Raw genomic sequence first — 15,246 nt, 5'->3', positions numbered from 1 at the left:
ATTTATGTATAAACATAAAATGTAAGATTTACTTTAAAATAGTATTAATAATATTTCAAAGATTAATATGAACCATAATAGGGTATTTTATGTATATTTGATGAAGGATGGTCTTTAAGGGATACTTTGGTATTTGCATGTTTAGGATAGGGGTTTATGAGCATTTTTAGAGGGGGTTCCAAACATTCGCGGATTTTAACTATTCGCGGGGGGGTCTGGTACACATCCCCCGCGAATATGGGGGGACCACTGTATAGCATTCTTAGAAAGAGGACAAGAGGGATTTTGAACCGAGGTCCAGAGCTCAGACGATTGGCCTCTAATCTCTTTAGTAGCAAGAAGATACTGCTTAATTGCCCTGACTGGACATAACAGCCTTTCTTCCTCCTCATGTCCTACCAAATCAGATAAGTTCATAACCACAAAACTCCTAGGCCAAGGATTAGACGGATTCTCGTTTTTGGCTAGAAAAGTTAGAGACCGAAAATACAGCATTCCCTTGAGAGAAACCAACTCTTTTGTCTATAGCGTGCAATTCGCTGACACGCTTTGCAGAAGCTAGGGCAATAAGAAAAAGAGTCTTCTTAGTCAAGTTCCTAAGTGAAGCTGACTTCAAAGGTTCAAACGGTGGACCCATGAGGAACTTAAGCACCATATCTAAGTTCGAAGCCACTGTATCTTGAGGGAACTTAGTGGTTTCGAAAGACCTAATGAGGTCTGACAGATCCGGGTTGGAGGAAATATCCAAACCCCAGTGTCGAAAAACCAAAGAAAGCATAGCTCTATATCCTCTGATCGTAGAGGGAGCTAGTTTCTTAGATTCCCTAAGAAATAGAAGAAAATCTGCTATTTCTGTTAAAGAGATCGCAGAAGTAGAGACTTTAGCGCCTCTACACCACTCTCTGAAGAATCTCCACTTACCTTGATAGAGCTTGTTAGAAGACTCTCTCCTACAACGAGCGATAGCTTCTGCAGCTCTTCTTGAAAACCCTTTCGCTCTGACAAGATTCCAGACAGTCTGAACCTTGTCAGAGCTAGAGCGGACAGGTTTTGGCGTTACCTCTTAGAGTGAGGTTGTTTGAGAAGCCGCTTCTCTGGAGGAAGAAGTCTAGGGAAGTCTACCAACAACTGGAGAAGGTCCGGGAACCACTCTTTCCTGGGCCAAAAGGGAGTGATTAACGTCAGTGTTACATTGTTGTGTGACATGAACTTGTTCAGTACCTCTCTTATTAGTCCGAACGGAGGGAATGCATAAGCTTCCAGACCCGACCAATCCAACAGCATTGTGTCTACCGACCAAGCTAGAGGGTCTGGAACTGGAGAACAAAAGAGAGGAAGACGGTTGTTCCTTGATGTCGCGAACAGGTCTATGGACAGTTGTCCCCAAAAGAGCCAAAGTCTCTGACAAATCTTGTCGTCCAAAGTCCACTCCACTGGTAACACTTGCTGTTGACGACTTAGCTCGTCCGCCAGGACGTTCATCTTTCCCGGAACAAATCTCGGAACTAGCTGAACATTTGGCTCGTTTGTCCACAGGAGGAGATCCTTGGCTACTTCGTACAGAGTGAAAGACTGCCACTATCTACCCTTCTACTAAGTTCCGAAACTGTCTTAGGCCCAGGAAAATTGCTAGAAGTTCCTTTACATTTATGTGGAACTTCTTCTCCTTCGCTGACTAAGCTCCTGAAGCATGGTGATTCACCAGCAGGGCTCCCCAACCTGTGTCTGACGCGTCGGAAAAGAACTGTAGGTTCGGGAGGATGGGTCGTAAATCTAACCTTTCTTCCAATCTTGCCCGAGACAGCCACCACCTTAGATCTTCTTTTATTTGGTTTGTGACAGGAAAGGTAATCGAGTCCGGTTGCGTCTTCCTGCACCAAGAAGCTTTCAGAAAGAACTGCAGAGGTCTCATGTGCAGTCTTCCCAACTTCACGAATTTCTCCACCGAAGTCAACTTGCCCAGGAGCCTCCTCCACTGATTGGCAGAACTTACCTCTTTGTCCAAGAACTCTTGAACTGTCTCCAGGCAGCCTTGGACCCTCTTCGGGGACACAAAAGCCCGAAAAACTTGAGCATTCAGAGTCATCCCCAAATAGAGGATGCTCTGTGAAGGTACAAACTGCGACTTCCGTTTGTTGACCAGAATTCCTAACTTTCTGGCAAGAGCCAGAATTGTTCCTAGGTCCTTCATGCACCGACTCTCTCACTCCGACCGAAGAAGCCAATCGTCCAGATAGAAGGAGATTCTTACTCCTAAGATGTGAAGCCAGCTGCCTATCAGGGACAGAACCCTGGTGAATACTTGAGGAGCGGTTGCCAGTCCGAAGTAAACCTCAGGTACTTCCGAGATTCGTGATGTATCGGAATGTGAAAATAAGCGTCTTGCATGTCCAGAGAAACCATCCAATCCCCGTCTGATGGACTCCAGAACTGACCGAGTGGTCTCCATATGAAATTTTGTTTTCTGGACATGCAAGTTCAAGGCGCTCACATCCAACACAGGCCTCCAGCCCCCTGATGACTTGGGAACTACAAAAAGGCGATTGTAAAACCCCGGAGAAAATTCCCCCTCTATCTACTCTATACCCTCTTTGAGAATAAGCGCTTCCACTTCCTCGGCTAGCGCCAGAAATTTGTCTGAGCCCGGAGAGTATGCCCAGAATGGAATTGGCACAGGTGAGAGCGAGGGAGGTGAAACTAGAGGAATACGGTAGCCGAACTTGAGTACTTGAACTACCCAGCCTTCTGCTCCTCTGTTTTCCCATTCCTCCCAAAACAGACCCAGCCTGCCTTCCACTGGTGCATGAAGAACCGAGCTTTCACTTGGAAGGTTTGTTGACCTTGGCCGAGGTCTTTGACTGAGGTCGCAAATTCGACTTCGGCCGAATGAAGCGCTTGGGTTTTCTCCCTCGAAAGGGTGCCTGGGCCAGAGGGAAAACGGAAGAAACAGCCGCTGAAGGAGCTTTAGGTCTCTTAGTAGACTGTGCTAGCAAATCAGAAGTCGATTTCTTATCTAGAGCAGACGAAATTGACGACACTACATCGTCTGGAAAGAGGTTATCTTTCACAAAAGGAGCAAACAAAAGAGCAGACTTCTGTTGAGAGGTGACCCCTTTAGAAGCAAAGGAGCACCAAAGCTGCCTTTTCTTAAGGGTAAAAAGGCGATGAGCGAAGCTAACTCATCACATCCATCCCTAATGGATTTGTCCGCACAGGACAGAACACCAATCCAAACCTCCGCTAAGTCCTGTGAAAGAGAAGGACAGTTTTCGATCTTGGCTGCCAAAGCGCCAATAGTCCAATCAAGAAAGCTAAATATTTCCAAAAGTTTAAATTGGTTCTTTACAACGTGGTCTAACTCAGGCGCTGTAAAGAAAACTTTCGCTGCGGCGAAAGCAGGTCTTCTAGAGGAGTCAATTAAACTGGAGAAGTCTCCCTGGAAGGAGGCAGAAACTCCCAGAGAAGGAGCTTCCCCAGTTACGTAAAACCTATACCTCTTATGAAGCAACCTAGAGGGAGGGTAAGCAAAAAGAGCCTTCCCTAAGTCTCTTTTCATAGACATTCATTTCTCCGTCTCTTCCAACGAATGTCTAACCGCTTTAGAAAGAACAAGTTTTGGGAGGAGAGGGTCCAAAGTTTTCCTCCTCATCAAAAAAAGTCGAAGTCGGGGAGCGCAGAGCCGCTTTCTCAAAATAATCTGGATAAGAAACCAGAAGATACCTAAGGAGACGTGAATAACACGAAAGGTGATGTGAATCCTCCTCCTCTCCGTCTTCCTCATTCTCCGATACCGCCGAAGAAGTAGACGGAACTACCACATGATCTGAAGGCTTCGAACTACCCTTGGACTCATTCATCCAGTTAGTTAACATCTCTAACTGCTTGTGCAAAGGTGCCAAAGGAGTATCAATAACAGGTAAAGAAGGCTTGGAAGAGACTAAATGCTCTTCAGGAGGAAGAATAACTACTTGCGCCTCGCTCGGAGCAGCCGAAATTTGAGGCGAAACAGGCGCAGCAGGCGCAACAGGTGAAAAAGCGACTATGGAACACCCTTAGATCGGCAAGGTGACGATACTACAGAGCTAAAGCCACGATCTCTACTAGTAGATGGAGCCGAAAAGGGAACAGCTTGAGGCGAAGAATGAGCCACTAACGGCCGAGGCGCAACACTACTCTCAGGCTCCTTATACCGTTTGACTGGAGGAGGCGAAGAATCGGCGCCTGAACGCCTCTTTAAGGGACGCGAAACGGACGAATCTCGCCAAGTGCGGCGCGCGGAGACGAATCGCTTGAATCAGTCGAAAGGCGTCTAACCGCAACGCCTTTCTAATACTTACTCAAGTCCTGTAGAGGTGCAACAGTATCAACAAGAGAGGCGCCTGTCTGCGGGCAACTCCCGATCGCCTCCATTGGACTTCCGGTATGTCTTCTCCCCGGTGCGAGGGAGCTGGACAGTGACCTTTGTCTAGGAGACGTGTCAGGACAGACAGACGCATCCTCAACTACACTCTCACCTGAAACCACTTTCTCCAAAAGCGCCTTAACCGAATTACCAAGTTGCATAACCGTATTTGCTAGTACCGAAAATTTCTGATCGAACCTCGATTCCAGACTGGCAATGGTGTCGGAAGAAACTACACAGGAAGCCGGAGAAGGGGGGTTACTAGGAGGAATAGGAGGTGTAGTTAAAGGAGACATAACAATTTGAGGAGAAACAGAAACAGAAGGAACAGATGCATCGCAAGAAGAGGCAGATGAAGCTGCGCTAAGCTTTCTTTCCCTAAGCGCTGCTTTCCTAATTCTGTCTTTCGCTAATTTCTCCGAGTATGAACTAAAAAACTTCCATTGAGATTCAGTCCAATCACTACACTCATCACATGTTCGATCTGCTGAACAAACCTGTCCCCTACACTTAACACATTTAGTGTGAGAATTATACTCTAATTTGGATAATGTAGTTTTACATCCTGAGATGCAAAACCTACCTCCCGACGGACTAGAATCCGACATGGCAATGCCTAAATATACAAATCAACAACAACGCCAAATAAGAGTACTTCACCAATTCCGAAGATCAAATCCACTAGAAAAAAGCGAAGCAAAGTCATCCAACCACACCGACCACCGATGTTCACCAGACGCCGGCAGGAAAAGAATTGGATTCACCTGGGCAGTTGTACCTGGTTCTCCCGCGAGTGGAGGGAGATGACGTCATCACCACCAGTGTTGGCGACGCCTACACGCCAAATTTGAATTTAGTATCCTGCCGCTCGTGGAAATCACGGCTGTATAATTGTTCGGTAAGACACTACAATAAAACATGAATTTAAAAATTTTTGCTGCCAACTGAGTGAAACTCTTAGCAATGTAATACAGGCGGTCCCCGGGTTACGACGGTTCCGGCTTACGACGTTCCGAGGTTACGATGCTTTTTCTTAAATATTCAATGGAAATTCCGTCCTGGGTTACGACGCTTGTTCCGAGGTTACGACGCTGACGCTTCCGACGCTCCGAGTTAACGACGCTTTTAAAAAACGCATGCTATGATAAAAATCCTTTATAGTTTAGCACAGTACATAATAAAAATATGTTTTTGGTTACATTACAACAAAAATTTTGAGGTTATGATGATTTTTGACACTTTTTTTTTTCGTATTTTTTGAATTTTTTTAGTGACGCCGCATATGCGGAACTAGTTTGCGGGCGAATGAATACACTAGCTTGGGATGCGCAGTTTAAAACAGTCCAAAAGCGCAAATATAATGAAAAATCATTGCTTGTTTCCAGTACATAATTAAAAAAAAGTTTCTGGTTAGATTACTACACAAATTCCAAGGTTACGACGTTTTGTTATGCTTTTTAACGATACCTCATATGCAGAACTAGTTTTTGAGCGGAGGTGCATAAATTAATTAACGCTATTAAACTGTATGGTAAATTGACCGAACAACGACCTCGGACGGTCGAGGACGCCAAGCGTAACAATACGAAAGGACGCCACTTCAATCGCGTGCCTGCCTGCATTTCACTAGGTTGTGTGCTGAGACGTTGCTGAAATTCCTTGCCATTTTCGCAAATTTACAATGGCTCCTAAACGCCAAAGTACTTCCTCCGATGATAGTTCATCCAAGAAGAGGAAGGTCATCACGATGGAGGTCAAATTATGACGTGATAAAGCGTTCGGAGAAGGGAGAAACTAACACCGAAATAGGCCGTTCTTTAGGCTTGAGCAGGACCACGGTGGTAACCATTGTGAAGGATAACGGAACGTATTCTGAAGCATGTTAAGGATGCTGCACCGATGAAGTCAACGGTGATAAACGAGAAGCAACGTAGCCAGAGCATTGTTGAAATGGAGAAATTGCTCATGATCTGGCTGGAGGACCAGAACCAGCGACGTGTTCCGGTGAGCTTAAGTGTGATCCAGGAGAAGGCTAGAGCGCTGCACGAGGCAGTAGTGAAAAAGTTTGGCGAAGGCAGTGCTGGTGGTGAATTTTCCGCGAGTAGAGGTTGGTTTAACCGTTTTAAGGCTCGTGCAAATTTGCATAATGTGAAGCTGCAAGGTGAAGCTGCTAGTGCTGATAGCGAAGCAGCAGAAAGTTTTCCAGGTGGTTTGGCTGAGATAATTAAGGATGGTGGTTACACGGCTGACCAAGTCTTTAATGTGGATGAGACTGGATTATTTTGGAAAAGAATGCCAAATCGAACGTACCTTTCCAAGGAGGAGAAGTCAGCACCTGGCCATAAAGCTGGAAAGGAGCGACTGACTTTGCTGTTTGGGTCCAATGCAAGTGGTGATTTGAAACTGAAGCCCTTGCTGGTGTATTTGGCCGAGAATCCCAGGGCTTTCAAGGGCATTTTCAAGAGTCAACTCCCTGTGATTTGGAAATCTAACAAGAAGGCGTGGGTTACCTTAATGGTCTTCGAAGATTGGTTCAATGACCATTTCGTGCCAGCAGTGGAGCGGTATTTGACTTCGAAGGGTCTGCCTTTTAAGGCCCTCTTAGTCCTGGACAATGCCCCTGGTCACCCTTCAAATTTGAGCGACATGCATCCTAATGTGAAGGTGGTGTACCTCCCACCCAATACCACATCGCTGATACAGCCAATGGACCAGGGAGTATAGCTAATTTCAAGGCTTACTACCTTAGAAGGACCATACGTTTTGCTTTGAGGGCCATAGAAGCTAACAAGGAGTTGACACTGAAGCAATTCTGGAAGGGCTACAACATTGCAGATGCAGTGAAGAACATTGCAAGTGCTTGGGACGAGGTGAAGACGACCACTTTAAATGGGGCCTGGAGGAAACTGTGTCCACAGTTTGTGCACAGTTTTGAAGGCTTTGACCAGGCAGAAGACGTCGAGACTGTGACGAGGAAGATCGTAGGGCTAAGCAAGAGGCTGAAACTAGATCTTGAACCTGATGATGTAACAGAGCTGCTGGCTTCCCATGGAGAGGAATTGTCTGCAGAGGACTTACTAGAACTTGAACAACAAATGATTGAGGAGAGGAGGCGGCACCAGAGCCAAAACCCAGGTCATTAACTGTGAAAGGCTTGTCAGAGGGTTTTACTCATCTGGAGAGAGCCTTGGCTTCTTTTGAGGCAGAAGACCCTAACGTTGCCAGGTTTGACAAAATCAAGAGAGGAATCATGGATTTGGTGACTTTCTACAAGGAGACCCTGAAGGAGAAGCAGACGAAGAGAAGTGTGCAGTCCAGGCTTGACACTTCTTTCACAAGTCTCCAGTACCACCACCTCCCACTCCTAGTCCTGGTAAGGAATTCTGAACTGTTTTACTAATTTATGTGTTTACATAGTGTACATATTAAAATGTGTTAATTTTTTAATGTAACAACTAAATGTAAGAGTAAATTGTAACTTCATTAATTTTCATCATTTGTAATTTTATTGCAGAAGTGGTGACAGTTCCAGATCCCCCTGTACTACCTGTGACAGTTCCAGATCTCCCTGTACTACCTGTGACAGTTCCAGATCTCCCTGTACTACCTGTGACAGTTCCAGATCCCCCTGTACCTGGACCCTCTGTATCAGCCCGCCCACCTGTACATCAGGTAAGCAATTTCATTTTTCTCATTTTCATGTTGGAAATTGTTTACACCCTACATACATACGTACACTAACTTACATAGTGGTACAATGTGTTTGATGTTGCATAACCTTATTATTTTTTTTTTTTTCATTTCAGACCCCTTTGATAGTGACAGTGACCCAGATGACCCTGAGCCTTTCCATGGTTTTGATGCCTCGCCCTATACATCAGGTAAGGAATCCTTAACAAATTTGTATAAAATGTTTTATAAATTGCTAATAGAAATTTTATTAAAAGTGTACATATGCTACAATTACATCCACCTTATAATATATTTAGTACCCTATCATTCTTTCCAGATGTAGATGTTCCCTCATCAGTTGATACGAGTATCACCTCTCCAGAGCCCAAATCAGTTGATACGAGTATCACCTCTCCCATTCCTTCAGGTAAAAGAATTCTTCATTTTTTATATTGAACATACGTATTACACACTACATATGTCAAACAGTAATAACATGTGCAGTAGTTACAGTAGTAGTAACTATCATTTTATATATTTTTTATCATTCCAGACTCCCAAGCACCTGCCCATCCCACTCCATAGCCCAGCCACCCACTCTCATGTACCATATGGCCATCCCAGTAAGCAAGCCAACCACTAGAATTTGGTAAGGACATTTTTTTTATTAATGTTTTAATATTACATATGTAATAACCATGTTATGTATGTAACATACATACTATAATCACATGTATTACATTATCATTCCAGACTGGCATGCACCTGTGACTTACATAAACCAGACCTCTACATAGCCTACATGTCTTCATTTTGCTGAAGGTAAGGAATTCTCAGTTGTGTTTAATGTTTGCATACGTACAATAAATTTTGTACACCTAAGTGGTTACATACTGTCCTTTAATATTAATTCTTCATTCCAGACTGCCCATCATCCTAGCCTGTTATCTGTGATAAAGCACACTGAAGTTAGGTTTGGAATGCATCCTTATCATGAATGCTCTACACCTCCACCTCCATCTCCCACAACCTAGGTAACAGCTTTGAGACTCACTAAAAGTTGGTAAGTTATGTAAGGAATTTCTAAATTAAGTTTTATACTACATGTTATATGTGATATTAAACCACTGTATGGTGCATATTACTGTATGTAACTTACTATGCATAGAGTACTTACTGACAAAATTATTTTTTGTACATTCCAGAACCCCCTGAATGATGTAGGCTATGGGGCCACATAAGACTTTGTCCATCCAGGGTTACATTGAACAAGAACTTTAAACTAAAAGTAAGGAATTAATTAACATACATTAACTCTTTTAGTACTCTTGATATATCTACAGTAATTAACATATGCATTCACAACTTTCTGTAGTGTATATTTTGTACACTAATTTTGTTACTTTTTCCTTCCAGAACCAACATTTTTCACACAACTCCAGGTTGTTACTACAAGTGTCATCAAGGGATAACTACAAGTAGAAGCACCATTTTTGGATGGAAAAAACCCTTCAGGAAAGTATACGTATCACATGTAACATGTAGTGTAACAAAGTATGAACAGTAAGGTTTTTACATACAGTAGTACATACGTATTACATACGTACATAACTTTTTTTTACAGGAATTTCCAACCAAGTTTGATTATGTACATATGTAGATGTTATAAACCACTGTATGTATGGTTACTGTATGTAACTTACTAAACATACATAACATGACTTAACTTTGATACTTTTTTGGTACATTCCAGAAAACCAGGACCCCCTCCATGATGCAGGCTATGGGGCCACATAAAACTTTGTCCAGGGTTACTACATAACATAGCACGACAACTGTAAACTATGTACTACTGTACTAAAGGTAAGGAATTATACATAGTAGTAAACATACATTAAGTAAGTTTTATACGTACATACTAAAAAAAAGTGACCAAGATCTCTCACATGGGATAAGTGATCAAGGTCCCTCATGGAATTATACATACGTACTGTACACTCCCTGCTGAACAGGGGGTGTAGACCAATCATTTACAATAATGCATACCAGTTGATATTAAACCACTGTATGGTGCATATTACTGTATGTAACTTACTATGCATAGAGTACTTACTGACAAAATTATTTTTTGTACATTCCAGAACCCCCTGAATGATGTAGGCTATGGGGCCACATAAGACTTTGTCCATCCAGGGTTACGTTGAACGACAAATTTAAACTAAAGGTAAGGAATTAATTAACATACATTAACTAAGTTTTATACATGTTATATATGTGATATTAAACCACTGTATGGTGCATATTACTGTATGTAACTTACTATGCATAGAGTACTTACTGACATACTAATTATTTTTTGTACATTCCAGAACCCCCTGAATGATGTAGGCTATGGGGCCACATAAGACTTTGTGCATCCAGGGTTACGTTGAACGTCAAATTTAAACTAAAAGTAAGGAATTAATTCACATACATTAACTTTTTTACTCTTGATATAACTCAAAGTAAGGAATTATAAACTAAAAGTAAGGAATTAATTAACATACATTAACTCTTTTACTCTTGATATCTATAATTTACATATTGCATTCAGGACTTTGTGTAGTATTTTGTACTAATTGTGTTATACTTTTACCTTCCAGAGCTACCAGACTGGGATTTTAGTGTACTCCAGGATCTAACAAATACTACTACGAAGTGTACAGTGCATAATATAGTGTTTAGTGTATAATCTAACCTAAGGATTAAGTGTAGTACATTGTGCTTTATAGTGTCACAAGAGTTTAATAAAGAATTATACCTTCAAGAACCATCCTTTGCCATTGAAATAACCACACTACACATCATGCAATATACTTGCATGTCACACAGGTAAGGTCTCTAACTTTTTCTTAGTTTAAGGCATATTTCCAAGTGTCGTTCCGGCTTACGACGATTTTCGGCTTACGACGCGCCTCAAGAACGGAACCCCCGTCGTAACCCGGGGACTGCCTGTACAGTGGTACCTCAAGATACGAAAGGCTCAACTTACGAAAAACTTGAGATACGAAAGCTAATACAAAAATTTAACGGCTCTACATACGAAAAGTTTTCAAGATACGAAAGGTTTCTGTAAAGTCCGAGATTCGCCCGAACCACCGATAACAATTTTGAAACTCGCGCCCCGCCAACTGAGTAGACTCGCCACCATCCTCCTGCTCTCACATCTGTTCCTGATGCTAGTCACCGCCATGAGATCCTTCTCTCCTATTGTTCAGCATCCCTCCCATGATGCATCTATGTATGTAGCGGCGTGCCTCGGCCACTCGGTAGCAGCATCGTTGTCATAAGCACGCGGTATTTGTTCGGTCTAACGATTTCGTTTAGTAACGTAAATTCGTTAGTGATTTCGTTGCAGTATACGTACTTTATCGTGTTGTGTGAAAACTTTATTCGACTTATACGTAAATTACGTACAGTATATAGGTAGTCATGGGTCCTAAGAAAGTTGAAATTCACGGAAAGAAGCGAATGTTCTCTTTGGAGACAAAGATGGAGATTATCAAGAATTATGAAGCTGGTATGCGATTGAGTGTGATCGCCAAGGAATACGGCCGAAATCCGTCGACAATAGGCACCATGCTTAAGCAGAAAGATGTCATCAAAGCAGCTACACCTTCCAAGGGCATCACTATTTTGTCAAGCAAGAGGACCTCATGCACGACGAGATGGAACAGCTGCTTCTTGTCTGGATAAAAGACAAAGAAATCGCTGGTGATACGATAATGGAGACGGCAATCTCCCACAAGGACAGTTCAAGGCTTCGCATGGATGGTTCGAGAAATTTCGTAAACGGACTGGCATCCATTCGGTGGTGCGGCATGGGGAGTCTGCCAGCTCGGACATGAAAGCGGCCAAGCCTTTAAAAACACGTTCGACGAGACGATGACCAAGGAAGGCTACAGTTCTCAGCAAGTCTTCAACTGTGATGAGACTGGCCTTTTTTGGGAAAAAATGCCTCGTCGGACATACATCACAGAGGAAGAGAAGAAGCTACCTGGGCATAAGCCTATGAAAGACAGGCTTTGTTCCAACGCCAGTGGGGATTGCAAGGTGAAGCCCCTACTGTTGTATCCTTCGGAGACTCCTCGAGCCTACAAGGCCCACAAAGTGCTTAAGGAGAAGCTTCCAGTGATGTGGAGGGCTAATGCAAAAGCCTGGGTAACGAGGCTTTTGTTCACCGAGTGGGTAAGTCTGTGTTTCGGCCCAACAGTGAAGAAATTCTTGGAAGAGAAGCGCCTCCCCCTGAAATGTCTGCTGGTGTTGGACAATGCCCCTCACCACCCTCCTGGCCTCGAGGAAGATATCCTAGCGTAGTATTCCTTCATCAAGATTCTTTATCTTCCGCCTAACACCACCCCTCTCCTCCAGCCCATGGACCAGCAAGTGATATCGAACTTTAAGAAACTGTACACGAAACATCTTTTCAAGAGATGTTTCAACATCACCGATACCACAAACCTCGGATGCATTTCGACATCGTCATATGCATCCGACTCATCGCCCAAGCTTGGCGCCAGGAGGTTTCGAGGCGAACCTTGAATTCCTCGTGGAGGAAAATCTGGCCTGATGCCGTATCCGCCCGAGACTTCGAGGGATTCGATGTGGGCGAAGCTGGTGCTGCAGATTCAGAAACAGTTGACGATCCTGAAACTGTTTTGCAACCAGATCTTGACGAGATCGTTGCACTCGGCAAGTCCATGGGGCTGGTCGTCGATGAAGACGACATCAACGACCTTCTCGAGGAGCACCAAGAGGAGCTCACGACGGATGACCTGAAGGAGATGGAGGCCATGTAACATAACGTCGTTCAAGAGGAGTTCTCTAGCAGCGGCGAGGAGGAGGAGGGCGACCCTATGACAACGGCAGAAATTAAAGATGTTCTAGCCACTATTCATAAAGTGCAATCATTTATAGAAAAAAAAGACACCCCGGAAAGGCTCACACAGGTCGTATGCTTGCGCAGTTCGATGACGTTTGCCTGAGTCGTTTCAGGAACATTGTGAAAAGTAGGCAGAAGCAATCTTCCTTGGATAGTTATTTTTTAAAGAGGCCTTTAGCATTAGCAGGAGTAAGCAAAAAGGAAGAACCAAGTGATAAAAAACAGAAAGTTAAAAGTGGTGATGAAGTTGAAATTTTGTGAAAAAAAAAAAAAAAAAAAAACCTACATAAAGTATAAAAAGGTAAACAAAAAAATTTCAAAAAAAAAAAAAAAAAAAAAAAAAAAAAAATTTAATTTTAGTTTTTTGTAAAGTTAAGTGTTACAGTTTTGTTAATGTGTTTCGTAAATTTTAGTTTAGTTTTCCTTACATTTTTTTATGTGTTTTGTAAAGTTAAGTGTACTACATATGTATCTGCCGTTTGTCCTCCTCCTCTGCCGCCACTTTCGGAGATAGCCTCACTCGAAAGGTAAGCTTCCACATTACATACGTACTGTATTTCTTGTATACCATGTACACTAATACACTTTATTTACAGGTAATTAGCATTACGTTATTAAGTTAGGTATTGAATGGTCCAATTTGTTGTAGTATTTCATTGTTTATAGGTCAATTTAGCTTTATTATGAAATTTACTGGGGTGTTTTTGGAGGGCTTGGAACCGATTAGCCATTTTACATGTAAAATGTGGTCCAAGATGCGAAAACCTCATGATACGAAGGGCGCCTCGGAACGGATTAATTTCGTATCTCGAGGTACCACTGTACTTGGTAACTTACTTTTAGCAATGTAATACTTGGTAAGTTACTTACTATATAAAATCTGGCAACTTAAGCACTGAAAAATTACCTAACAATGAAAAGGGAAAATGTACCTCAACCTTCTGATGTTTTCTGTTTACTTCAGTAACAATAAAACTGTATTAACCAGATAAATAAAATAAATACAGTCCCTTAATCAACTAGTCCCAATATAAGCCAAAAGTGTAATGCATCCCTTCTAACATTCCATGTGATATTAACCAAAAAACATCAATTAGTTATAAGGAGAAAATTAACCAAACACCTACCTTTCGTCTGATCTTTAATAAATCCAGCAGCTTCATTTCATATTTTATAGAATTAATGTAATCAGCTTTCCTCTTGGTAGTTCTGACAAGACGATATTCATATTCCCTCCTTTTTTCAATCAAAGCCCTGTTAAAAATTTTAGTTTTGATTTAGTCCTGGATAATGACAAAGACATCATTATAAATACTTAACAGAAAAATTTTAACAAAGGTAAAAAATATTTCCTAATCCAACTCCATCAGTTTACATGAACCTAATCCTGCAGTAAGCAGCTCCATGGACATACATTATTTTGCACTCTTATATTTCTATAGGGATTTCAATATTTATCCCATTCTCCATTGTGTGTGCACAATTCTGCCAAATCCCTCAATAACTGTTTATAATCTCTTTTGCAGGCTACTACTACCAAGCCAGTCTATGTAAGTAAAACTATTTTCTTAGGCTAACTGTTGGGCATCATTATCAACAACCTCTCTGGGAATAGGTATTTCATAGTATGTACGTACTTTAGTGAATAATATAACAATTTGTCGAAAATTTTATTTTTCCTAACTATACAAACCTGAGGTCCTTTACAATAGGAATGTAACTTGCGGCAGCTGGAACCGGTCATAAGCTTTGAACAAGGGAGTTCGGTAGTTAACTGCTTGTCTGACAGTCAGCGCACCGCGCGACTGGGAGGTGAAGATCCACTTTGCTTTAGGCCCAGGAAAACGCAGAGTGAGGGGTGGCATGAGGTGGGACTAAATGTGTAAAGGACCTCAGGTTTGTATAGTTAGGAAAAATGATATTGTCATGATACAATAAAGTTTTATACATACTTACCTGACAGATATATACTTAGCTATAGACTCCGTCGTCCCCGACAGAAATTCAAATTTCGCGGCACACGCTACCGGTAGGTCAGGTGATCTACCGCCCTGCCCTGGGTGGCAGGACTAGGAACCATTCCTGTTTTCTAATCAGATTTCTTCTCTTCCACCTGTCTCCTGCGGGGAGGCTGGGTGGGCCATTAATCGTATATATCTGTCAGGTAAGTATGTATAAAACTTTATTGTATCATGACAATATCATTTTTATACATTCAACTTCCCTGCCAGATATATACTTAGCTGATTAG

At 42.3% G+C, this 15,246-nt stretch overlaps 1 protein-coding gene across 1 annotated transcript in view; it reads right to left on the bottom strand.

Moving 5' to 3' along the window:
• The window catches only part of LOC135197829 (U3 small nucleolar RNA-associated protein 6 homolog), a 277,323-nt gene extending 263,046 nt beyond the window's left edge, over nt 1-14,277 (bottom strand). The window contains exon 1 of the mRNA XM_064224974.1: nt 14,123-14,277. Coding sequence (XP_064081044.1) covers nt 14,123-14,158 — 36 coding nt within the window. The 5' untranslated portion in view covers nt 14,159-14,277. The remainder of the gene's footprint in view (nt 1-14,122) is intronic.
• Nucleotides 14,278-15,246: the final 969 nt, after the last annotated feature.

The sequence above is a fragment of the Macrobrachium nipponense genome, chromosome 21 (genome assembly GCF_015104395.2).
Source record: "Macrobrachium nipponense isolate FS-2020 chromosome 21, ASM1510439v2, whole genome shotgun sequence".
NCBI lineage: Eukaryota > Metazoa > Arthropoda > Malacostraca > Decapoda > Palaemonidae > Macrobrachium > Macrobrachium nipponense.
The sequence above is the reverse complement of the archived record's forward strand: the minus strand, read 5'-3'. Positions and strand labels throughout refer to the sequence as shown.